This window comes from Cucurbita pepo, chromosome 11 (genome assembly GCF_057944985.1).
Source record: "Cucurbita pepo subsp. pepo isolate OVF chromosome 11, ASM5794498v1, whole genome shotgun sequence".
NCBI classification, from domain to species: domain Eukaryota; kingdom Viridiplantae; phylum Streptophyta; class Magnoliopsida; order Cucurbitales; family Cucurbitaceae; genus Cucurbita; species Cucurbita pepo.
Genome location: NC_141808.1, coordinates 365,300 through 388,589, shown reverse-complemented (window position 1 = coordinate 388,589; position 23,290 = coordinate 365,300). Strand labels below are relative to the sequence as shown.

General features: G+C 34.9%; 4 protein-coding genes and 1 non-coding gene across 7 annotated transcripts; 4 read left to right on the top strand and 1 right to left on the bottom strand.

The window, feature by feature from the left end:
- Nucleotides 1-387: 387 nt before the first annotated feature.
- Nucleotides 388-2,709, top strand: LOC111805200 (mitochondrial import receptor subunit TOM20). The gene is made up of 6 exons (XM_023690138.2): nucleotides 388-614; nucleotides 902-980; nucleotides 1,057-1,226; nucleotides 1,316-1,363; nucleotides 2,119-2,229; nucleotides 2,337-2,709. The coding sequence occupies exons 1-6, from the start codon at nucleotides 516-518 to the stop codon at nucleotides 2,466-2,468; spliced, it is 639 nt and encodes a 212-aa protein (XP_023545906.1). The 5' UTR covers nucleotides 388-515; the 3' UTR covers nucleotides 2,469-2,709.
- A 1,320-nt stretch (nucleotides 2,710-4,029) lies between these two features.
- LOC111805789 (uncharacterized) lies at nucleotides 4,030-8,817 on the top strand. Of its 3 annotated transcripts, XM_087128012.1 has the most exons (9): nucleotides 4,030-4,290; nucleotides 4,992-5,206; nucleotides 5,544-5,677; nucleotides 5,825-5,921; nucleotides 6,027-6,131; nucleotides 6,232-6,507; nucleotides 6,865-7,202; nucleotides 7,309-7,520; nucleotides 8,761-8,817. In XM_087128012.1, exons 2-9 carry the CDS (start codon nucleotides 5,050-5,052, stop codon nucleotides 8,777-8,779), a joined length of 1,338 nt encoding a protein of 445 aa, XP_086984138.1. In that variant the 5' UTR covers nucleotides 4,030-4,290; nucleotides 4,992-5,049; the 3' UTR covers nucleotides 8,780-8,817. The 3 variants fall into 3 exon arrangements, with proteins under 3 accessions (XP_086984138.1, XP_023546790.1, XP_023546789.1); XM_023691022.2 differs by lacking the exon at nucleotides 8,761-8,817 and having other exon boundaries at nucleotides 4,030-4,233; nucleotides 7,309-7,588; XM_023691021.2 differs by lacking the exon at nucleotides 8,761-8,817 and having other exon boundaries at nucleotides 7,309-7,588.
- ASY1 (DNA-binding HORMA family protein) lies at nucleotides 8,564-13,646 on the top strand. The gene is made up of 22 exons (XM_087128014.1): nucleotides 8,564-8,645; nucleotides 8,761-8,817; nucleotides 9,473-9,569; nucleotides 9,662-9,730; nucleotides 9,817-9,909; nucleotides 10,101-10,227; nucleotides 10,302-10,371; nucleotides 10,491-10,532; nucleotides 10,782-10,910; nucleotides 11,001-11,114; nucleotides 11,222-11,264; nucleotides 11,366-11,413; nucleotides 11,668-11,792; nucleotides 11,878-11,890; nucleotides 12,015-12,091; nucleotides 12,211-12,312; nucleotides 12,464-12,614; nucleotides 12,709-12,785; nucleotides 12,858-12,903; nucleotides 13,007-13,149; nucleotides 13,240-13,371; nucleotides 13,444-13,646. Exons 1-22 carry the CDS (start codon nucleotides 8,643-8,645, stop codon nucleotides 13,495-13,497), a joined length of 1,812 nt encoding a protein of 603 aa, XP_086984140.1. The 5' UTR covers nucleotides 8,564-8,642; the 3' UTR covers nucleotides 13,498-13,646.
- Nucleotides 13,647-14,833: 1,187 nt separating this feature from the next.
- Nucleotides 14,834-18,118, top strand: LOC111805459 (acyl-[acyl-carrier-protein] desaturase, chloroplastic). Its single transcript, XM_023690565.2, has 3 exons — nucleotides 14,834-15,157; nucleotides 16,249-16,753; nucleotides 17,218-18,118. The coding sequence occupies exons 1-3, from the start codon at nucleotides 15,033-15,035 to the stop codon at nucleotides 17,776-17,778; spliced, it is 1,191 nt and encodes a 396-aa protein (XP_023546333.1). The 5' UTR covers nucleotides 14,834-15,032; the 3' UTR covers nucleotides 17,779-18,118.
- Nucleotides 18,119-19,118: 1,000 nt separating this feature from the next.
- Nucleotides 19,119-19,246, bottom strand: LOC111806214 (small nucleolar RNA snoR86). The gene has a single exon (XR_002816765.1). It is a non-coding gene; the product is annotated as a small nucleolar RNA snoR86 (small nucleolar RNA).
- Nucleotides 19,247-23,290: the final 4,044 nt, after the last annotated feature.

Sequence of the window (23,290 nt, the reverse complement as noted above, 5' to 3'; positions counted from 1 at the left end):
AAGCAGGTATAATAAATAAATAACCGCTAAATTGTGGTTAATAATGTATTTCAGCCAAGAAATCACAAATTTGAATCAATTTATTTTTTGGACTAAAAATTTAATAAATGTATTGAAAAATATATTTCAAATATATTAAAATATATAATTCAAATATATGTCTAAAATTTTAAAAAATCTATCAAATATAATTTTAAATTTTGTGTTTAATGGAATTTAAAATTTAATGGAAGAAAATGAGCAAAGGTGGGCCGTCATAAATACCTATGGGCTATTTTCATTTAAAATTTTAAATTAGACAAAATTTCAGGCCCAAATAAAAATATGGGCCTCTTTAGACGAATTTCGGCCCAAAGAAAAGCTTTGTCGCATGGAACCCTACTGGTTGCGTGGTCGCGCCGGTTGCCATACCCAAGTGAGTCAGAGAGAACATTGGGGACGCTTGAGCTCCAATCTGACTTCCTAGGTCCTCGCCTGAATCCTTTCTCTCTCTTTTGTTTATCGATTCCTCAGCCATGGAGTTTTCTCAGGAGGATTTTGACCGCCTTCTTCTCTCCGAGCACACTCGAAAAACCGCCGAAGCTAACTACGCCAACAACCCGCTTGATGCTGATGTATTTCTTTCTTACTTCCTATTAACTTGTTTTGATGTTTCTTATTCTATTTTAATCTGATTTTACTTACCGCTGAATTTGACATCCATCTCACCAGTAGGTGTTTATGAGTTCTTTTGATTCTTAGTCTATTTATTGCCTTCCTACTTAGTTTATGAGCTGAATTCCTTTTTCGGGGATGGGGGTGGATTTCACTAGGATGTTGAAATAATCGTTCAATTTAAGCTGTTGAAAATTGTACAATGTCTTCATATCGTTCTGTTCATGCATTTTTCTTTTTTCTTCAGAATTTGACAAAATGGGGAGGGGCGCTGCTTGAGCTATCTCAATTTCAGAATGTTTCTGATTCGAAAGATATGATCAAAGGTACTGTCATTACCCTATAAATGCTGATGAATCTAATTTGGCTGTTATAGTCCATGATGTACTATTGGTCGTGCAGACGCTGTTGTGAAGCTGGAGGAGGCATTGGCTATTAATCCCACGAAGCATGATGCTCTTTGGTGTCTTGGAAACGCTCACACTTCGAATGCTTTTCTGACACCCGACGCGGATGAGGCCAAAGTCTATTTTGATAAAGCACACGAGTGTTTCCAGAAGGCAGTAGATGAGGTGATATGTGTGGATTTAATTGATCTAGTCTGACTTTTGAAATCATTCAACTTGAATTGAGTCTAAATAGTTGGTGTTTTTTTCATCAGGATCCTAGTAATGAACTATATCGCAAGTCGCTGGAAGTCACTGCAAAGGTGATGATATAACATGACACTGTTATTTGATTCTCAGTTTGTTCTCAAATGCTCTTGTATAAATTGCTTGGAGGTGAATTATTTCAAAGATAGACGTACGTAGCAACACCTTTCGGTTTCTCTATACTTGATAGGTGTGGTTATCGGGGTTCTAGGACAGCGTGGTATTCCAAAACATCGGTGGGCTTGATAGCTGGAAAGGGGAACGAAACAAAGACAGGAATGAGAATGTGTGAGATTCCACGTCGGCGGGAAAGGGGAATGAATCATTGCTTATAAGGGTGTGGAAATCTCTCACTAACACACGCGTTTCAAAATCGTGAGACTGACATCGATACGTAGCGGACGGTATCTGCTAATAGTGGGCTTGAGTTGTTACAAATGGTATTAGAGTTAGACACCAGGGGATGTGCCAGTGAGGACGCTGGCCCCCAAGGGGGGTGGATTGTGAGATTCCACGTCGGTTGGAGAGGGAACAAAATATTGCTTATAAGGGTGCAGAACTCTCTCCCTAACAAATACGTTTCAAAACCGTGAGACTGACAACAATACGTAATGGGCCAAAGTAGACAATATCTGCTAGCGGTGGGCTTGGATTGTTATAGTATGAGACATTGATATTTACTCCCATCTGGGATTGAGGAATAGCCCTTCTTTTCTGTATATTTTCAGTGAAATAGTAACTGAGTTTCTACATAGATGTTTAAATTGTTAGTATAGCCAGTTCTAGATGTCTGATTGTTCAGTTGTCTCAGGCACCTGAGTTTCATTCCGAGATCCACAAGCACGGGATCGGTCAACAGAGTACGGGGCCATCAGGCGGGGGATCTACTGCTTCTGCTGCTGCTTCTGCTTCAAACCCAAAGGTTACTTATCATGAATCTTTCTCTCTCTCCTTTTGGTAAAGCATATGGTCTTGCTAATCGGGATCATTTGTTATTTTCCTTGTTGTGTCACAATTCCCAAACACCAGAGTTCAAAGAAGAAGAGCAGTGATCTCAAATATGACATATGTGGATGGATCATCCTTGCTGTTGGAATTGTAACATGGGTTGGAATGACCAAATCCCAACTTCCACCACCTCCTCCTCCTCCTTCCAGGTGATACCTTTAGATTCTGAAACTGCAGATCTGTTCTTCTGAAAACTCTCTTTGCTGGAATGCCCCTCATTGGAGTGCTAGGTTAGCTTTTAAGATCATTTTTGTTTAGTTCATAATTGCCAAAATCTCAGATATGCTGTAGCATAGCATTTTTTTTTTTTTTTTTTTTTTTTTAATTGAAGATAGAATATCTGAACTTGCAGTGGGTTGAATAATGTTGTATTATGTCGGTTCATTCGATTTCAGCCTGTGTTTCAGTGTTCCTGAGATAACAGGGAGATCCCGAAGTTACGGGGCTATTTTGCGGAGTTTTAGTGCCCGAATATATGTAGAATTCTAACTGGAAGCGTTTTCCTAGTAAAACTCACAAATTTTAACCCAAAACAAAAAAAAACTAGATTTTATGTTTTTTTTATTTATTGAAATCTTATCCATTTTGTATTGCATATATGTTTTTTTTCATTATTTTAACATAAATGATAATCTTTTTAAAAATTGATTCATAGCACATACAATTTTGATAGTAAATTAAAGGTTAAAAAAAATTAAATTTTGCTCATAAACTTTCTAAGTTTTGTTCATTTGCACCATAATCTTTCAATTTGAGTCATAATATACAAGTGTTTCAAACTAATAACTAAGGCATATTAAAAAATTAAGATTAAAATCAATATTCTTTCTATGCTAATAATAATAAATATACATATCAATTCCGAAATGGACCTGAAAGACGATCTGGTCCCTACACGTGGCGAACATCCCGTGACCACGTCGTGCAGTTTAAATTCAATCCTGTGAGCGAACAAACGGCTTAGGGGCTACCGCAGAGCAGCTGCGTGTTTCTGTTCGGCGCTCAATTTTTGAAATTTCAAAAAAGATTCCTCCAACGAGGGAAATGTTGCACCAAAATTTTCATCATCAGCCCCCTTACTTTTCAATATTCCCAAATACCTCCACAATAAATAAATTTTCACCATCAGCCCCCTTACTTTTCAATATTCCCAAATACCTCCACAATAAATGCTTCCAGCCCTTCCCACCTAAAAATCCATATAAAGTAAGACAAAATCAGAACACAACACATGTTAGTAAATAAATGAGTAATAAATTTTAAACTTCATCTCTATGGCTAATTCATTATTGATTTTTTAAAACATTTTACATCGTGTATATTTTTAAATTATTATTCAATTATTATTCAAAAATTTAATCTTAAATGAAATTAGAAAAAATAAAAATAGTTAAATTTTATGAAGATAAATTTCCCCCTAATTAGGGCTCGTCTTAAATATTCAGGAAATAGAGGTCCCTATCAAAGTGTACAAAAGTCAAATTCTCAGAGCAAAAAAATAATAATAAATAAAAATAAAATATATATAATAATTAGAAAACTGCCAGTCCATTAAAGAAGCTGATCCAATTATTCTTTCACATTACGTGGCAGTAAACGAGAGCGAGTATCTTAATTTTGACATCAACCGCGAGTAGGTAAAGGACAAGCTACCAGAGTCTTAAAAAGTGATTTTAAAAAAAATATAAAAATTATTTATATTCTCATCCTTTGTCCGAACAAAAATAAATTTCGATCCCTCTGATTTCCCTCTCTCTTTTCGTTTTCATTGGAGGGAAAAAACCTCCAAATTTCCAAAATCCAAACCTCTGTGTTGCTCTCTGCCAAAACCAGACTAGGGTTTCTTCTGATTGTTCGAGCTTGATCTCTCGTTCAATGTCTTTTTTGAACTAATTATCTGCTTCTGCTTCTTCTGATTGTAAGCAAGCTGCTCTTCCCGCTTTCTGATCTTCTTCCGGTTAAATTTTTGCTTCAGGTGCTCACCTTCATTTAGTGGCTTTCAACGTTATTACATGTTGCTTCACTCTACTCTCTTCAGCTTTCTTAAACCGGAATTTTAGCTCTGTTTCTTGATTTTTAATGATCTCTAGTTCTCTGCGTTGTTTTTGTTATTTCAGATCATGGATTGTTTGTTATAATCATTTACTAAGCACTCCGTTTTTAATGATTATTTTTTTAAATTCAAATCTTGAGGATATCTTAATCTGTAATCTACTGCTGGTTGTACAGAAATAGTCATCTTGAAAGATCTTGTCGTAAACCCTAAAACATTTCTGAATTTAAATTTCTTCGATTTTATTAAGCGTTTCGTTTTAAATTTATGTCTGCAATTGCGTTGGTGATTTCTTTCTTACTTGGTTCGTGATGTATAACTGGGTGGGATTTTAACTTTGATCTGTGGAAAATTTCATTGCACGTCGGTAACTTCCAGCTCTAATACTATTCAGTACAGCGATTGGCTGATTCTAGATTTTAACTGGATGTCATTTGTACAAATGAGATGGCATTCTTCTTAATCCTGTTGAGTAATGTGATCTTTTGATATTAATTATCTTCTGCTTTGATGAAAGAGTAGGTCATTAGTTATTCGAATTTCTTTATGACTACCTGCAACAATTTTTACTAATTATTTATGATTATTCATTAGCTAATTTATTGATTGTTGCCAAAATCAAGTGGGCACTCACATCGAGTGACATCTTGAGATTGGAACTTCTTCCCATCAATTTGAAAAATGCAGACGAAGAAAAAAAATCATGGGAGAAATTCTGCTCGAGAGCTTGTCAGTCCCAAGATTTTACGATCTCAAAGAAAATATTCTGAGACGTTACAAGTTGTAGAAAAGAATATAACTGAACTAATTACATCCTCTGCTAGAAAACGTACTGTTGGTAAGCTGCTAATTTCATGTCTATTCACGTATGTATGTCTTTTACAGAGGAAATTTCTTTATGTTGTTTATCACTTTTAAATATTTTTTTGTTTTTCACATCTTATTCAATAGTTGTTGCTATGTTAATATAATTAAAACTAGTTTATCCATCTAATTTGAAGTTGTATTCATCTACTAGAATTATCATATTCATTTCAGATAACCATGGATTTTACCACTTATTTTATAAAATTTCTATCCTTAGCCATTCGAAGAAAGCAATCTAAATGAAATGTAGTTTATTTATGGAATAGGTAGGAGTGCTAATTTTGTTTAAGAGTTTGTCTCATTTTAAGGTGGTTTGCCATCAACAAAGAACGGAGATGATGTTTTGACAGACTTGAACATTAAGTATGATTTTCTACGCAATGAGACTTCTGGTGCCTGTTTGGACCATGATGCAACTGATGGTGCTACCTTGGGCTTCAAGGTAAATTGTTGATGAATATTGCCTAGACTAATGAACATACATGCATGTGTAACGTTACATTGAGGGTTATTTCTTATTTGGTTTTGGTGGGGCGGATCGACTCACTTTTTATTATGGATGGCATTACATATGTAACTCGTCTGGCAGGCTTATGATGATAACATTGATAACTCTGCATCAGAAACAATATTTTCTCCTTCATTTCTTGTATCTGCTCATGCTGGAGGAGAAGCTCGGAGTGGAGGTAAACAATGAAATTATTTCACAGAGGACATTATTTTCCTCTGGAGTTCAAATTATTCCATAACATGCTTGGAGTTTAATTTAGCTTTTTCTTATTTCTTGTCAGTTGAGTTTATCAAATTCTTTCAAGGTGGAGATCAAGCGTTCCTTTCTGATAGCAAGTTAGATAATTCAGAATATCTTGTTCATGGCGATCAAGATAAGAATTACAGTAAGGGCCCATTTACGTTGACAAGTATGAGATTCTCTGATGACATGGAGTTTAGTTGTGTAGAACTGTTAGGTTCAAGGTATTTGTTTCCATAATGCAGATCTAGGGGATGCTGGTCTATCATCTGAAGTATCAGCTATATATCTTGCCATGAAGAACTCTAAGCTGGAGTGTGTCGATGAGCATGCTCATGATACTATGGCAGCTGAAGTTCATGTGCAGGAGGATGAATACGAAGAAATAGATGATTTTGATCCTTATCTCTTCATCAAGAATCTACCTGATTTATCAGCAGTTGTCCCAACTTATCGACCGATGCTACTACCAAAACAGACTCGGAGTTGTCCTCCCACGACTCTTGTTTTGGACTTGGATGGTAACAAGTCTTTAACACTGATATGGTTCTTGTTTCATATGATGCATATAGACTTTGTGATTGTGGAGGCTTCTTAAATACGCCTATTTCCTTTTTCTTTACTGGTCAGAGATCGCATCTTCACATTCTAAGTACTTAGTTAGCATTTTCCATATGTTTACCATGCAATCGTGAGTGATGGGTAGTGGAAATTTAAAATATAAAGGCTTGGTGGAATAATTGATCCATGCTATTCTGTTGTGATTATGGTAATTGACCTTCTTTTTTCATTCATTACCCGGTGTGCAGCCAGTTAAATGTAAATGTTCTTATATTAACCCTTTAAAATAACCTACCGTGCGTACCTTCATTTTGCAGAAACTCTGGTGCATTCTACACTCGAGCCGTGTGTTGATGCTGATTTTACATTTCCCGTAAATTTTAATCTCCAGGAGCACACAGTTTATGTCCGATGCCGACCTTATCTCAGAGATTTCATGGAAGCAGTTGCCCATCATTTTGAGATCATCATATTTACAGCTAGTCAGAGTATTTATGCAGAACAGCTTCTGAATGTTCTTGATCCAAAGAGGAAAATATTTCGACATCGTGTTTTCCGTGAGTCATGTGTTTTTGTGGATGGGAACTATCTCAAAGATTTATCAGTTCTTGGGCGTGATTTGGCACGTGTTATCATTGTTGACAACTCTCCACAGGTAAATGAGACTGTCTTACCATCTCCGAGTTAGAACGCATGATACTTTTCTGGACTGTAGCCTTTCTGAAACTAGAAATGTTGTTTATGTTGATGTATTATTTCAGGCATTTGGGTTCCAAGTGGACAACGGAATACCAATAGAGAGCTGGTTTGATGATCGCTCAGATAAAGAGTTACTTCTGTTACTTCCATTTCTGGAAACGCTGGTGGGAGTCGAAGACGTCAGGCCACTTATTGCTAAAAAGTTCAACCTTCGACAGAAAATAGCTACCGCTGTTTATCCTTCACTGAATTCAAATAGAAACCCCTTTGAAAGGCAAGCCTCTAATATGTATTAAAATTTTGTGAAGGTTTTTGGAATAAAAACTAACACTATTCTCCCTATTTAACTCATTTCCTCTCTTCTTAGTACTTTTAGATTCATTTTTCTCCCAATCAACCACGAAAATGAAATTTTTTAGGTCATTTGGGTTAATGAGAGAAAAAAAAGGAACATACTTTGGGTAGGTGAGTTCTTGGATTGTTGTGTTTTATTTGAATTGCCCTTAGCTAGTAATCAGCCAAACCCGGGATATTGTTTGACTCATTATAGTGAGGTTGTAAAACACATTTGTTAGGGGGATATTTTACACCTTTGGTGGTTCGTTTTCTATTTCAATTGATGTGGGATCTTACAATCCATCTCCTTGGGTCCTCGCTGGCACACAACTTGTGTCTAGTTTTGATATCATTTATGTATAGGTGTTAAATCATGATTTTAAAATAAATCGTTTGGGAGAGGCTTCCATACTCTCTCCAACCGTATGGGATATCTTTCAAGGGCTACTTTGTTTTCAATTTTATTTTAATTCCAAAACCATTTTAATGGATTATTATTGGGCAGACCTTAATGTTTTTTGTTTTTGTTAATTTTTTTTTATTTTTTATTTATAAAAAAAGCCTTTTAACTTTTCGAAGAAAAATAATTTAATGGACAAAAGAAATTGTATTAAAGAAAATAGTTATTTAAGTATATTGGGTGTTGGCCAAATCAAGCATAATTCATGAGAAAAAAAAAACGTAGCTTCGAGTGTTTTTCTTACCGTTTACGAGAAAATTGGTTGTGATCACAAATAGAATAATTTTCAGCAAAGCAGTACAATAAAAAAATATCAAAATTTTAAAATATGAATTTAAAAAAAAAAATCACATAAATTAATGTCTCTGCAGGAAAAAAAATATCAGACGAAGGTTAGTGTCTGTAAGCTTAGTAAACGAGTCCTGGTTAGCTTCGTAACCGTGGTTAAGATTTCTAGACCGTCTATAAAACAGTATCTATCACCTTCATCTCCCGCCATATTTCTCAAGCATCTCCTGCTATTTCAAAAATTCGAAACTGATCTCTCCAAGGCATCTCTCCTTCTTCGCTTCTCCATTTTCCGTTGCATACTCTTGAAACATGGTGATTTGAACCAGCTCTCTCAGATTTTTTTTTTTTTCTTGCTGGATTGTAGTTATATATCTGCGTCTCTTATTTGCTTCTACTGGCTCTTTCTGAAACTAATAATTTCCTCCAGGCTGTTGCACAGAAATTGAAGGAGGCAGAGATCACGGAGCAGGACTCTCTTCTCCTGGTTAGTTGCTTTGAATTCTATTTTATTTTATTAATTCATTCTTGTGTTCTGGTGATGGATTTGAAGTTTTCATCGCGGATAATCGGGGTATTGATACCTGAGCTTGTTGAATCTGTTTGTTTGCCTTGTTGTGGAATGTAGCTTGCTCTCTTCTCGTTAATCTGATGCTTCGATATCCTAATTTTTCAACTCCTGCTAGACTGCGATGGCAGTTACTTTAATATTTTAGTTATATAGATGAGCATTAACATCGGTCTTGAATTATCTAGAAATTATGATACATAGAGCAGTTTCGGGAGATCGTTTCCTTGCATTAATCGGAAACAAAGATGAGTGTTGTTGTAGAGAAATGGAACTACAGCTCCTATTTCAGTGAGTCGCATACGACTGCAGTGCATACTCGATTTTGATGGCTGAACGGATCGAAAATCACGCGATGAAGAAAATTACTCGAATCTTTTTCAATATTTTATTTTCAACGCGGGAAAATTTCTTCTGTAGTGTTCAACTTCTTAAACATCTAAATCGATGCTCTGTTTTTCCTTCCCAAAAATCAATAAGATATGAACACTCTCATTATGTAATTCAAACATTTGACTACCGATTATTGTATAAAATTGGATCCGTTTGACTTGTTTATGTTTTCTGACTTCAGACGAGGAATCTACTTCGCATTGCTATATTCAATATCAGTTATATCAGAGGTCTTTTTCCAGAAAAGTATTTCAACGATAAATCAGTTCCTGCTTTAGGTACGCTGATTTTTACCAATAGGTTTCTTTAAATTTTATCAATCCCTATAAGAACTACTTTTCATTTGATTATAAGTTCTCTTTGTTGACAGAGATGAAGATCAAGAAGCTCATGCCGATGGATGCAGAGTCTAGAAGATTGATTGACTGGATGGAAAAAGGCATGTCGAGTTGAGCCTTATATCTGATATTTTTGTTTCTCAATTTATAATCTATTGTTGACAATGATTTTCTTACGTTTATTCAGGTGTATATGATGCATTGCAGCGGAAGTACCTTAAAACGCTTCTGTTCTGCGTGTGTGAGGCGGTGGAAGGGCCAATGATTGAGGAATATGCCTGTAAGCTCTCTCAATTTTTTCCTTACATCTCTAGATTTTCTGTTTGATCCTGCTAAAGAGATGTAGTTTTGATTGGCAAAATGAAATGTTCATTTCTTTAGTATAGAAAACTTACCGTTGTTCTAGTGAGTTAATATTTAGAGATTTCCAATAATTCTTCAGATTGATACTTATTAAGTCCTTGCCTGCAGTTTCTTTCAGCTATTCCAATTCTGATAGTCAAGAGGTCTCAATGAACGTCAGTCGCACTGGAAACAAGAAACAGGGAGGAACATTCAAGTGTAACTCCACGGCCGAAATAACTCCCAACCAGATGAGGTATGTGACGGTACCTTGAACATTCTTTTTATTAGTACTGGCAGTGAGATGTGTGACGGTAACTTGAACTTCAGGAGTTCTGCTTGTAAGATGGTTCGTACGCTGGTTCAGCTGATGAGAACATTGGATAAGATGCCCGAAGAGGTAAAGGCCTAACGAATTCATAATTTGAATGAGAGAGTTGAAGTTTCTAAAATGTGAATTTTCATCAAGCATTACGAGATACCATGCTTCGAATTAACATGATTGATTCTTTATCTCAGCGCACCATATTGATGAAACTCCTCTACTATGATGATGTTACGGTATGTTTACATGCTCTTTTCCAAAATTATTCAATGTTTGTTTCAATCGTTGGGAACATTTGTACTTCACATGCCATTATTTGATAGTTTTCAACCACGTTACACTGGCAAACCAATTGCTAATCTGTGGTGCTACATTATATACATGGCTCACGCGTTCACTTTCTTTTGACAGTAGAAAAGGGTATTTTCTCCTTTAAAGCAAATCCTCGTTCGGTGAAATTAGTAATTATGATTATCTTAATGCAGCCAGTCGATTATGAACCTCCATTCTTCAGAAGTTGCGCAGAGGAAGAGGCACACCATCCCTGGACTAAAAGTCCATTAAGGATGGAGGTTGGAAACGTCAACAGCAAGCATTTTGTATTAGCTCTCAAAGTAAGTGATTGGAATTTATGGAGGTGAAACAATTGTTATGCACATGATCAATAATTGAGTTAAAGTTTTGATTGCTTGTCAAATTTACAGGTAAAGAGCGTGCTTGATCCGTGTGAAGATGAAAATGATGATAATGAAGAGATTGAAGTTAGCTTAGGAGCTAACTCGGAACAAAGGAACGGGTTTTCTGAAACTGATAGTGAGGTGAACTAATCCTGTTCCATCCTAAATGGCTGATTCAGAGCAATATTCTGTCAACTTAATTTCAAGGTGGTCTAAAGCACATGACAGTGTCTCTCTTCCATAACCAGGTTGACCCTTCCCCAGAAGGCGATTATATTGTTGCACCAAGAGGTTGTGGCATGAACGTTATTCTTTCGCTTCGTTCTCCTGTTATAAAATTTTATTATATTCATTATAGTTGTTACCGTAAATAACCAAAATTTTCTTGGCAGAAAAACTACAACTACAAGAACAAGATAATACTAGGAAAGTTGATGAAGGTAAAATGTAATGTATGCTTTTTCACATTTTTTTGGTATAAACTTCTATACATTTTAAGTGAGATCATCAGCTGGACACAAGAAGCGGAATGGTAATACGAAATTAAGAAAATCCACGAAATGCATCTCAATGTATTTCCTGTAACTCCTCACGTTTTCTGCATTTGACGACTCTTCTTTCGGCAATAAACACTTCTAACAATGCGGGATTTCCCAGCGAATTGCCTTTCTTCAAGAAATTATATCGTGTGCAGATGAGACTCAGGATCCAGAGGAAGATGAACAGCAGTTAGCAAGGGTGAAGGACTGGATCTATAGTTACCAATATGACAAATTAGAAATTACCGACGTTCTTTCAAATTTTCCAGACATCTCGGTGGCAAGGACCTTGTTTCTCAAACTGTGTGCTCAATAACTGTTATTTACTTTGAAATGATATTGGCTTATTTTTCTTTTTACTGCAGGTTTTAATTGAAGGTATAGGAATGCGTCCCTCGTTACATTTATTAAAGGAGAAAGCTAAGTTTATTAATGGAGAAAGCCTTAGTATTATTATCATAGATTTGATTACACGCATCTGAATCTTCTGATTGTATTTCAGAAATTATGGACAAGCTTGTTAACGAAGGCGTTTTATCCAAGACTGGAAGAGATTCTTACAACATCATCAGGCAGAAGGTTGTTATCTAACTCCTTTTTCTTGATGAACTCGTATACCCAATTGATGACTGAAAGTGAAATGTTCATATCTTATTCTTGTTTGCTCCTTACTCTACTGGGATCATCAATTGTATCAGGCGTTTGAATATGAATTCGACTTGGTGAAAGAAGAAACTGATGGTCAAATAGACAAAGTTGGTGCCAACGCTACCACAGTCCACGATCTCCTGTATATGAAGGTAGCTGAACTTATTTCACTCTTTTATTTATCACAAATATTCGTTCCTTACAACTCTTAACTCTTTCTGGCATACCGCTGAGCTGAATCAACGGAATTTAAAACTGCTCAATATCCACATTTAATTTTGAAGCTTTGACTTTTTATTTCAGACTTTATATCACACTCTTCAAATGAGTTATGTGACGGTTTCAAAGCTTCAAAACAAGCTTGAAGGAGAGGCCAATCTAACCACAGTACGTAAAATGATTGACAAGATGATTCGAGATGGTTTTGTTGAAGCCAAAGGGAGCCGAAGAATGGGTATGCACCATCTTGAAAATTCTTAGTGCTGCCAAAGGATCTCAATACTTTCCTTAACTAATGACCAAATCATTGTTCCTATTTGCACAATTAGGTAAACGCGTGATCCACTCAGATTTAGCTGAAAAGAAGTTCAAAGAAGTAAAGAAAGTATTGAACTACGAAGACATGGTACCAACTCAAAACCTCTTTTACGTATGCATTTCGTGTTTTCTAGTTTTCAAGTCTCTAATCTCTTTCCAGGAAATCGATTCTTATGGACCACATGGAAAGTCCAACAACAAGATGGGTTAGTGTCTAAAAACTTTTAAACACTTCAAGTTCGGTTCCACCAGAAATGTTCCTATCATTATCAGTGCTCACGGTAACAGAAGCATGATTCGTTTTCTCAGATAGCAACCACAAGGACATGTCCACATGTGGCATCCTCCGTTCCATTGGATCAGATTTAACGCGCATGAGAGTGGCCTCAGGCACACCCCAAAATGATTCGAAATCAACGGACCTTGGAAACACTCCCACAAGCACGCCTGCGGTAAGTGCTTCCGAAGCTTTCACTCCACTAAGTGAATGCCATTTGTTTCCCTCCATATTTGACAAATACGTACTGTTACTAAACGTGCAGCCAGCTGCGTCCAGAGAGAGTTTCGTACCAGGAAATGATAATATTAGAGTGAATGGAAGTGCAAACCACCACCCTGACGAGATGGACTTCGAAAAATCCACTCAAGATAAACGATCCAGAAAGACAAGCACGGTACTACTTCTTAATTTATTTATTCAAAATGAAAAATTCGAATAAAAATTTTAAATCTTGTTCTTCTTGAAGGTTAAGGATCCTATCCTTCAGTACACAAAGCGACAGAAGTCACAAGACCAGTGAGAAGGCTTTGAATATTTGACTTGTTCGACCATATTCTCCTATTAAAACTGGTAATTCTTCTAATGGTTGAAATTAGAATAAGTTTCTAGATCTTGATGAACCTATCAATCATCCTTCCATTATTAATATTCCATTATTCCTTACTAGTAGTCGAATGTTAGCGCTGGAAACTTTCATATAGCTCAAACATTTTATTATAACTACCTTCCTTCGTTCATGGCAGTCGAAAATTTAGAACAAAATCTATACAATGGCATGATATTGTTGAGAATAAGCTCTCATGGATTTGCATTACAAAGTCTCAAACCAACGTAAAGAGTATTCTGACTTCCCAAACGGCCTCAAACCAATAGGGAGAGTATTCTTTGATTATAAATTCATGAACATTTCTTAAATTAGCGGAGGTAGGATTTTCCTCTAACATTTTCAACATTTAATTTCGTTCATATACATACTGTAACCGTTAATGTCACACCCACATATATATAACAGTTCCAAGGGATACGAATGAAATTATTTTAGGTTGGCACTTTTAACATATTAATTGAAATTATTTTATATTAAACTTGGAATGTAATTTGTAATTTTACCAAAGATTACTTTGGGCGGAACAAATTGATAACAAGGTTGTCTTAATGACATGATATATGTGCATATTTGTATTGACACTTATAATTAAGTATATATAAGTGTAAAGACCTAACTGACTATAAAACTCAACTTAAATGTTTAAAAATTAAACTCTTATATTCAATGTCTATTATTGACACTGTATTAAAAGCATTTACCACAACAAATATTATTCCAAATAAAATTATAGACATTACAAAATCTGTAGTAAATTATTAAATATATGAGATTTTTGTGATATGTGCTATGGATAACTAAAATAATGAAAGTTTTTCTTTAATTAGAATGTCCATTAATGTATATTTTCTTTAACTAGAACGTCAGACGTTTTATTAATTTGGAAGGGGTTTTATTATTATTAGTACTTTTCTTTTTTTTGTCATTTTTATTAGTTTTAAAATTGAAGCGATAAAGTCGCATTTAACTCTTTCTCATGCTCGTTAATGGACCGGTAGTTTGCTGGTTGTAATAGACTACTATTTTCTTTAATTAAAAGGGCACGTTATTTATTTATTTATTTGTATTATTATATTATTATTATTATTATTATTTTCTTTTTTTATTATTATTTTTACAAAAAGTGGTTTTTGCGGAGGTTTCAATATAGTTTAGGGGAGAAGGGGTAAGCTGGGCCTTTCTGGTTGGGGTCCAAGAGGTTTCTTCCACACAAAAGCCCATTTGTAGGGAGAGGGAGAAAAGAATTGAAGAGAGAGAAAGAGGAAGTGAGGTTGAAAGTGGCCATTGCCAGTTGCCACCAATGTCTTAGCTTCACATTCACATACGTAAAGTGGCCTCGGTTTCTTCTTCCATTCCAAGGGCGACGCAAGCATTCTTCTTCCTGTTGAGGAGCCGTCTTCCGACGAACTCACCGGAATAAAGAAGGTTGATACGGAACCAGTTGGAAAATGGCGCTCAAATTCCATCCCCTCACCTGTCAATCTCCTAAGTTGCCGTCCTTTGCGATGCCGCAGCTTGCAAGTCTCAGATCTCCTAAGTTCGTTATGGCCTCCACTCTCCACTCCACCTCCAGGTACGTTCCTTTTCTTTTTCTTCATTCTTGTTTTAATGCTTTTCAGATCTTTGTGAATCTTAGGTTCCGTGTTTTGTTGTTTTGCATTGTTCATCTTCCAATTAACTCTTGGTTTTCTTCTTTTGCATCTCGTTGTATCCGCTCATTACGCCGATTGATTTTTGTCGCAAACGAATTCATTCATTTTTATTCGGCTTATTATCACCTCAGATTGCTATTTAATTGCATGTTGGCGCGTATTGTTCGGTTGATTTTTGCACTTATTTGTTGTTTCCTTTTGTAATTCTCTGCGCATTTTAATGTCATGGTGTTCCATTTTATGTTCTTGAGAAATTTGATTCTTAATTAACTGTTGTGGTTCCATTGGAATTTCATAATTAATGGTGATGAAGATCAGTTGCATTATTTTCGTTTTCTGTCTGTCTTAGTTTCTGTTGCATATAATGTCGACTGAATGATTATGGCTTATTCCTGCTGGTACGAACAGGTTTCTTCCTTCTTCTGTTGTACTTATTGATAATAAAATTAGATGTTCAATTTTTCTTTTTCTTTTTTTTTTCTGTGGCGGTAAATTCGAACCGTAGTTAATTGTGTGGTGGCATGATTGTCCATTTGGTATTCTTTGGTGTATTTGACAGTGTTGCGTTCAATGTTCTGTTTTGTTTTGGAGGCTTCTTGCTGCAGGCCTGTCCTTGGAATTCTTCGGTTTTAACTTTATAGCTTCTCTTGATTATGTGGCACCACCGTAGGCTCTTGATGTCCCAGCTCATGTATCATCATTTCAATCTTCTGCTGCTCAGTTATTCCATATTCTGAAATCTCTCCTTATACGTTTACAAACCTTTAAGAGTCCCAAGTTTTTCTGGTGTAAATCTTGAATGTAATCCCAATCCTTTACTTGCCATGGCTGCTTGAAAGAATCATTCACTTGAAGTACTCAAAGGATTAAACATTTAGTTACCTGGCAAAAAATTGACATATGAGAAACATATACTTCGGATGTCTTAACGATAGTCTGCCTATGCAGCGATGAGCAATCTTTGTTCATAACTATTTTGTTTTTTTTATTGCGTGTTTCGTAAATATTCCAGGGAGGTTGAGACCCTTAAGAAACCCTTTATGCCTCCAAGGGAAGTGCATCTTCAAGTAACTCACTCGATGCCACCTCAGAAGATAGAGATATTTAAATCTTTGGAGGATTGGGCTGAAGAGAACATTTTGTGTCATTTGAAACCAGTGGAGAGGTGTTGGCAACCACAAGATTTTTTACCAGATCCGGCATCTGAGGGATTTCATGAGCAAGTCATGGAGCTTAGAGAGAGGGCAAAGGAACTCCCTGATGATTACTTCGTTGTTTTAGTTGGAGACATGATTACAGAAGAGGCCCTTCCTACTTACCAGACCATGCTGAATACATTGGATGGAGTTAGGGACGAAACAGGAGCAAGCCCCACTTCTTGGGCTATTTGGACAAGGGCTTGGACTGCTGAAGAGAACAGGCATGGTGATCTACTCAATAAATATCTTTACCTATCTGGGCGAGTGGACATGAGGCAGATTGAGAAAACAATTCAGTATTTAATTGGATCGGGAATGGTGAGATCCATCTAAAACTGTCAATTTTCTTTTTCCTTATATCATTTACCTTCACAGTTCTTTTCTTTACGTCGTACCCATGAACTATATAAGAGTACAGTATGCACATACGTATGAATGCATGATTGCCCACACACGCTCCCCTTGTATGCTGTAGTTAATTACTTGCATCCTTCACAATTTCTGCAGCATTTGGGTAATTGCATGCATTCTATCTGATAACTGATATGCCAGTTTAATTTGTCTCCCGCGTCAAGTATGTTCTTCAGAAATATGTTTTTGGGCAGAATTTTCTCTCTTCTGCTGGATATCAAAATGCTCATATGTACCAAAATTTATTGAGGTGCCCTGATTATTTTTACTTACTTTTTGGCGTTCCCAATTTTTTCATTGATCCTGATAGGTGATAGGTTCTTCAATTCTTTTGCTTTTATAATTCATATGGGTTTTGTTTGTGTTTCTAGGACCCAAGGACGGAAAACAATCCTTACCTAGGATTTATATATACCTCATTTCAAGAGAGGGCTACCTTCATCTCCCATGGGAACACCGCCAGACTAGCAAAAGATCATGGAGACATAAAGTTAGCTCAAATATGTGGAACAATTGCCGCAGATGAGAAGCGGCACGAGACTGCATATACAAAAATTGTGGAAAAGCTCTTTGAGATAGACCCTGAAGGAACTGTCATAGCTTTCGAAGACATGATGAGGAAGAAAGTCTCAATGCCTGCCCATCTGATGTACGATGGCCGTGACGACAACCTCTTCGATCACTTCTCGGCTGTCGCACAGAGGCTAGGGGTTTACACGGCCAAGGACTATGCAGACATATTGGAGTTTTTAGTTGCACGATGGAAGGTGGAAAAGCTCACAGGGCTGTCAGGTGAGGGGCAGAAGGCTCAGGATTATGTGTGCGGGTTACCTGCAAGAATTAGAAGGCTAGAAGAAAGAGCTCAGGCGCGGGCAAAAGAAGGTCCTGCCATTCCGTTCAGTTGGATTTTCGATCGGGAGGTTAAGCTGTAGAAGGGTACCAGGAAGAAGAAAAAAATGTATGGAATCTCAGATGAGAAGTCATCATTGGGTGTAACTTTTATTATGACTAAGAACAATGGTTAGCATCATCTATCTTCTTTGATCTATTTTGAAAAAAAAAAAAAAAAAAAAAAACAAGGGTCGGTTCAGTGTTGTGTGCGTGTAGTGTAGATACAATATTGTGCGTTGGTTGTTGGTTAGGTGTGATAGAGGTAGAAGAAAGATGGGTCTTCCAGTCTTGTGTGCGTATTTTAAATTTGTCATTTCATTTCTCCTGTAATAATATCGAAACACTGTCTACAATTTTGTTCATAATTCCTCATTTTCTCCACATTTTATTGTCAATAAGTAAAATTAATATTATAGTTTCAAATTATAGAAGCCAATGTTCTAAATTTAAAATATATATTATTTGAGATTACAATTTTGATGTCAGTTTAATTTATTTAAAAACTAATGATCTATATTAGATATTGTTTATAATATTAAGTTGAGCTTTACAAGTTTAATTTGATCGGATGGAAACTATGAATATTATTTTGAACTTAGGCCTTAAAATTTTCCAATTAGAAGCTCAAATCTTGAATATTTTAACTAATAAATTCTAAATATTTTATTATTATACGATGGAAATTCTATTAACAATGGAAACAAATTTAATCTAGTTATGAAGAGTGAATTCATATTTTCTTTTGTTGTATTATGGAAGCAATTCTGGTTTTCATATAAAATCTCCACTGAAGAGATCTCATTAGGGCATAAAACCAAGATCTAAAGGAGCGACTCTCAATCGAAAGAAAATCACAACATTCACGTTTGCTCACATGTCCAATAATCCAATCAATCACTCAAATGATCCATCTCGTTTCTAAATTCATTGGGATAACGGAAATTCTACAAGAGAGGAACCACGAAGAAACGCTAAACAAAGAAGAAACACTAATGTCGGAATAACTAGGAACTTTAGGGAGGCAATAGAAGATCCAAGATACCTATGGAAAAAAACATAAATAATATAGTGGTGCATGAAAAATCGAATTCGAAGAAAAAAGAACTAAAAGAAAGAACTAAAAAGAAATCAATAATAAAAGAAGGATCTAAGAATTAACAAGGGAGCCAGAAAGAATCAAAGATCTCGCACCTACGGAAGATCAAATTGGATTAAACGTAAACGTCACTAATTCTCTAAAACGAGATATTCAACGAAAGCAGATTCGACTAGGAGATTTCGTCAGAACGAAAGATTATCCAACTAGTTTACTCAGAGAAGATGTACTCATAAAAGGAAAACACAAAAAAAAATGAACGGAAGAAGTTTAAGAGATCGAATGAATGTAGCGACTTGTTCGAGGCCATAATCAAAACCAAAGAAGATTTGACAGGCACGGAGAATCGCTCACGTTAGTATTGCCAACCTTCAATGCAATTCACGCCATTATTATCATAGACGCCCTTGCTCTGCAAATTGGCTTTACTCTATTTTTCATCTTCCATTGAAAAGAGAAATAAACGAAATACTGGAACAGACCTTTACAAGACCATAAGAGAAAAACGACGCCATTAATGAAGACGAAACCCTAAAACTCTAGAGAGCCAGATTGCGAACAATTGAGAAGTTGGAGGTGGCATTTTATAGGCTCTGATGAAAATGAACGAAAACCCTAATTAAATAAACTCGGTCCCTTTTATTGGGCTTTAAGGCCCAGCTCAAATAAGCTTATATTCCGACCCGACCTGACCCGACCCGACTCAAACAAATTTATAATAATTAGGAGAAATAACTAATATTGCCTCGTTTTTTAAATTTGCTTTATTTATACTTCATACGAAATTAAATAATATATAAACTCTACGTGCTCAAATGTTCTTGTGCTCCGGGAAACCAACGGGCTTAATGGGCTCGGCCCACGTTTTTTATTTGGTAACTTTCGTGGTGGTAAGTATTGGGCCTCAGAGCATTCTGGCCCAAATTCAGCCCAACTTTTCCATCCAAATTTATATGGAATGAAAGTGAAATAACCAAACAGAATTTATGTTACGAAGAACCACATTTATTAATAATGTTTTTTATATTAAATTTTTTTACTGAATTATGCAATGTCCTCCTCGCCGTGCTTTACAAGCACATTAATAAATCGTGCCCCGAGCCCGCGAATTAAATTACTTTTTCTTCACTGTCGCTTTTACCCTTCCACTCGCATTTACCGTTAGCTCCACTTTTGTTTTTTAGTCCAACAGTAACCCTATACACATATGGCTGAATAAGGGGTATTTATGTAACTTCCTACGTGTTTTTTTACATTAAATATAATTAATATGATTAGATAGCTATAATTTACCATGTTTGGTAATAAATCAAAATCATTTAAAAAATTATTTTTAATTTAAAAAGAATGCTATTTTTTCAAAAAAGTAATTTGAAAGTGATGGACGAAAAAATCCATTCGAATCATTTTTGGTGATTTGATATATATGGAATAATGCTGGAAAAGATAATATAACCAAATAAATTTCATTAAATCCCATTTTTAAGAGAAATTATTAAAACAATTAAATAAAAAAAACATATATAACTGTTTTAATTCAAGGCATAATTTTATCAAAAGCGTTTTAAAAGCTCGTTCTAAAAAATACGCGAAATTTATCTTTTTTTTTTTATTATATTTTTAAAAATCCATTATTTCAAACAGAGCATGACGATGTTGATAGTAACAATAATAAAATTTAATTTTTTTTTAAAGTTGATTTATTCATTATTTTATATGAACATTCTAAGGTGGTGTATTATTGGATTACTCGACATTTTTAAAAATGTCGTATAATTAATAATGTAATTTAAATTGATTTAATTGGAAAACATGCATCGTGACATATCCTTGTGAGAGAGTACACGATTATATGATATATTTAAATATATTTATTAAGTTTTTATTTATTTTTAAATTTTTTAAATTTTGTAGTACCCATAAGCCCTCTTGACTTTAAAAATAAAACACATAAATTGAAATATACTAAACAGAGTTGATAGCAATATTTTAAATTTAATTTTCCAAGTTTAAATTAAAAAACTAATTAATCATCGAGATCTAAATTAAAAAAATAAATAATAATCAACTCACTTCATATGGAGAATAAAAAATTATCACATTATTTAATTTTAACAAAAATAATATATTATATAAATAAATAAAAAAAAGGAAGGGAAATGAGTAACCAATCCCCCAAACTGAAGATACGGATGATTATTAAACTTCCTATTTTAATACCCAAATATTTATTTATTTATTTATTTAAAGCATTAAAAAGGTATAACCTTAATTAATGAATGACAATTATCAACATTTTAAAATTAAACACATTATTTAAAATAAAATTATACAGGGAAGCCAAACATCCACATAAGACTGCAGGCTTATTATTGAGGATATTAATTGCACCCATAACCACCATGATAGCGACCAAATAATTTAAAATAATTACGAAATGGCCGTTGGAGAACGCCACGTAATCATGGGAACGACATCGTTATGGGGTTTCTCTATTAATTGATCGACTAATCAGATTTAATTAGACGTTTTGGCGTTTAATTATTTGTCATTTACCGTAACAATACTTTTGACTCCATGACGTGACCCCTTCCTTTGGGGTTTAGTGCTCCCCAAAACATAGGCCATATCTATATACCTATATGTATATATTTATAATTAGTATTTTGTTTAATTAAATAAAACCACCGTTTTTTTTTTCTATTTACGTGGGCCCCATTCTATATGTGGCGAGATTGTGTTCTTAGACACCAAATCCTTGTTAATTAATAAATATATAATGAAAAAATATTTCAGAGTTAATTTTAAGTTTAATTTTGTGACAACTATTTATTTATTTATAATATATATAAAATAAAAACAACCAAATCCAACCTAACAATTTTTTTTATCAGCCTAAGCTCTTATGACTTTGTTTTGGGTTTCCCCAAAATGTCTTGTACCAATAGAGATGTATTCACTTGCTTATAACTCACGATCATTCCCTAAAATAGCCAATGTGGAACTCACTCCATACAATCTTCAACAATCATCCCCTCAAACAAAGTACACTATAAGCCTCACCTAAGACTCGTGGAGCGCTCTCGAACAGCCTTCCATTAATCAAGGCTCGACTCTTTTCTCTGGAGCCCTGGAACAAAGTACACCTTTTGTTCAACACTTTAGTAACTTTTGACTACACCTTCGAATCTCACAATTATTTGTTCCATATTTGAAAATTCTATTGTCATGGCTAAGTTTATGGCATGACTGTGATACCATGTTGGGAATCATGGATTTATACAATAATATAAGCTATTTTGGGGAAGCCGAAAGCAAAGCCATGAGAGCTTATGCTCAAAGTGAACAACATCATACTATTGTGAAGATCCCTGGTTCCTAACACTCCTTAGTAATGATTAGGAATGGACTTTAAATTTTACTCGTCTAACGTAGATTTAAAGTTTTTTTTTTCTTACATTTAATGGATTTTTTTTTAATTACTAATTTCTCTTTAAAAAATAATCTCAATATTTTCGAAACTCAATAATAATAATAATAAATGTATTTTATAAATTTTATATCACGATCAAAGTAGGTTCTCAACTACTCGACGAAGCCAAGTGGGAACCGCGTTGATGAAAGATCATATTTCGGACTTGAAAACAGTCAAAGCAAATCGTTGACAGCAATATTGGACTTGGGTGCTGACGTGGCGCAATAAGAGGCAAATATTCTTTTGCCCACGGTAAAAAGGTGGAAGAGAGGTAAAAAATGAAAGTTTGAGAGGAAACCGGCTAGGCCGGTCGAATTCACAGGTTAAAAAACACGACCACGTGGCTAGTTCCGAGCCCACACTTTTTTTAATCACACGTAAATCCGGCTGTTCTATTATTCCCCACTCGGTCTGACTGGAGACCTGCTGCCAATATAAATCAAACTAGCTCACCAATTTTACTATAATACCCTTTATCAATTTTCATTTTATAAACCATAATTTAATTAGATGTGTAATTATTTAATCAGTTGTACGTTCATGTTGCCTATTTTTTTAAATCTAATCTTTACTTGTTCCTCTATAAAAAAACAATATTAATATTAATAAATAATTTTTGTAGAGTAAATACTTAATTTTGAATTTAATATATGGTAAGTTATCTCCATCACTATTATTTCAATAATTTTGAATTAATTTCTCAGTTATTATTGGATTGTTCAACATTATAAAGTACTAAAAAAAAAAAAGTGTAATGGCGTAACTAAAAGGGAAATTGTTGTAAGGGACAGATTGGTAAATTCGTCTCATTTATTACAGATCTGCTAACCGACAAACCAGATGGTCGGCAAGGCAACTGTCGGCCTGTGAACCATGGGAGACAGTAGAGAAAATTTTCGTCCCGCTATTTCTTTTTTCTTAATTATTATTATTATTTTTGGACAAAAAAAAATTGTACATTTCTTCCCAAGGGCACTCAACT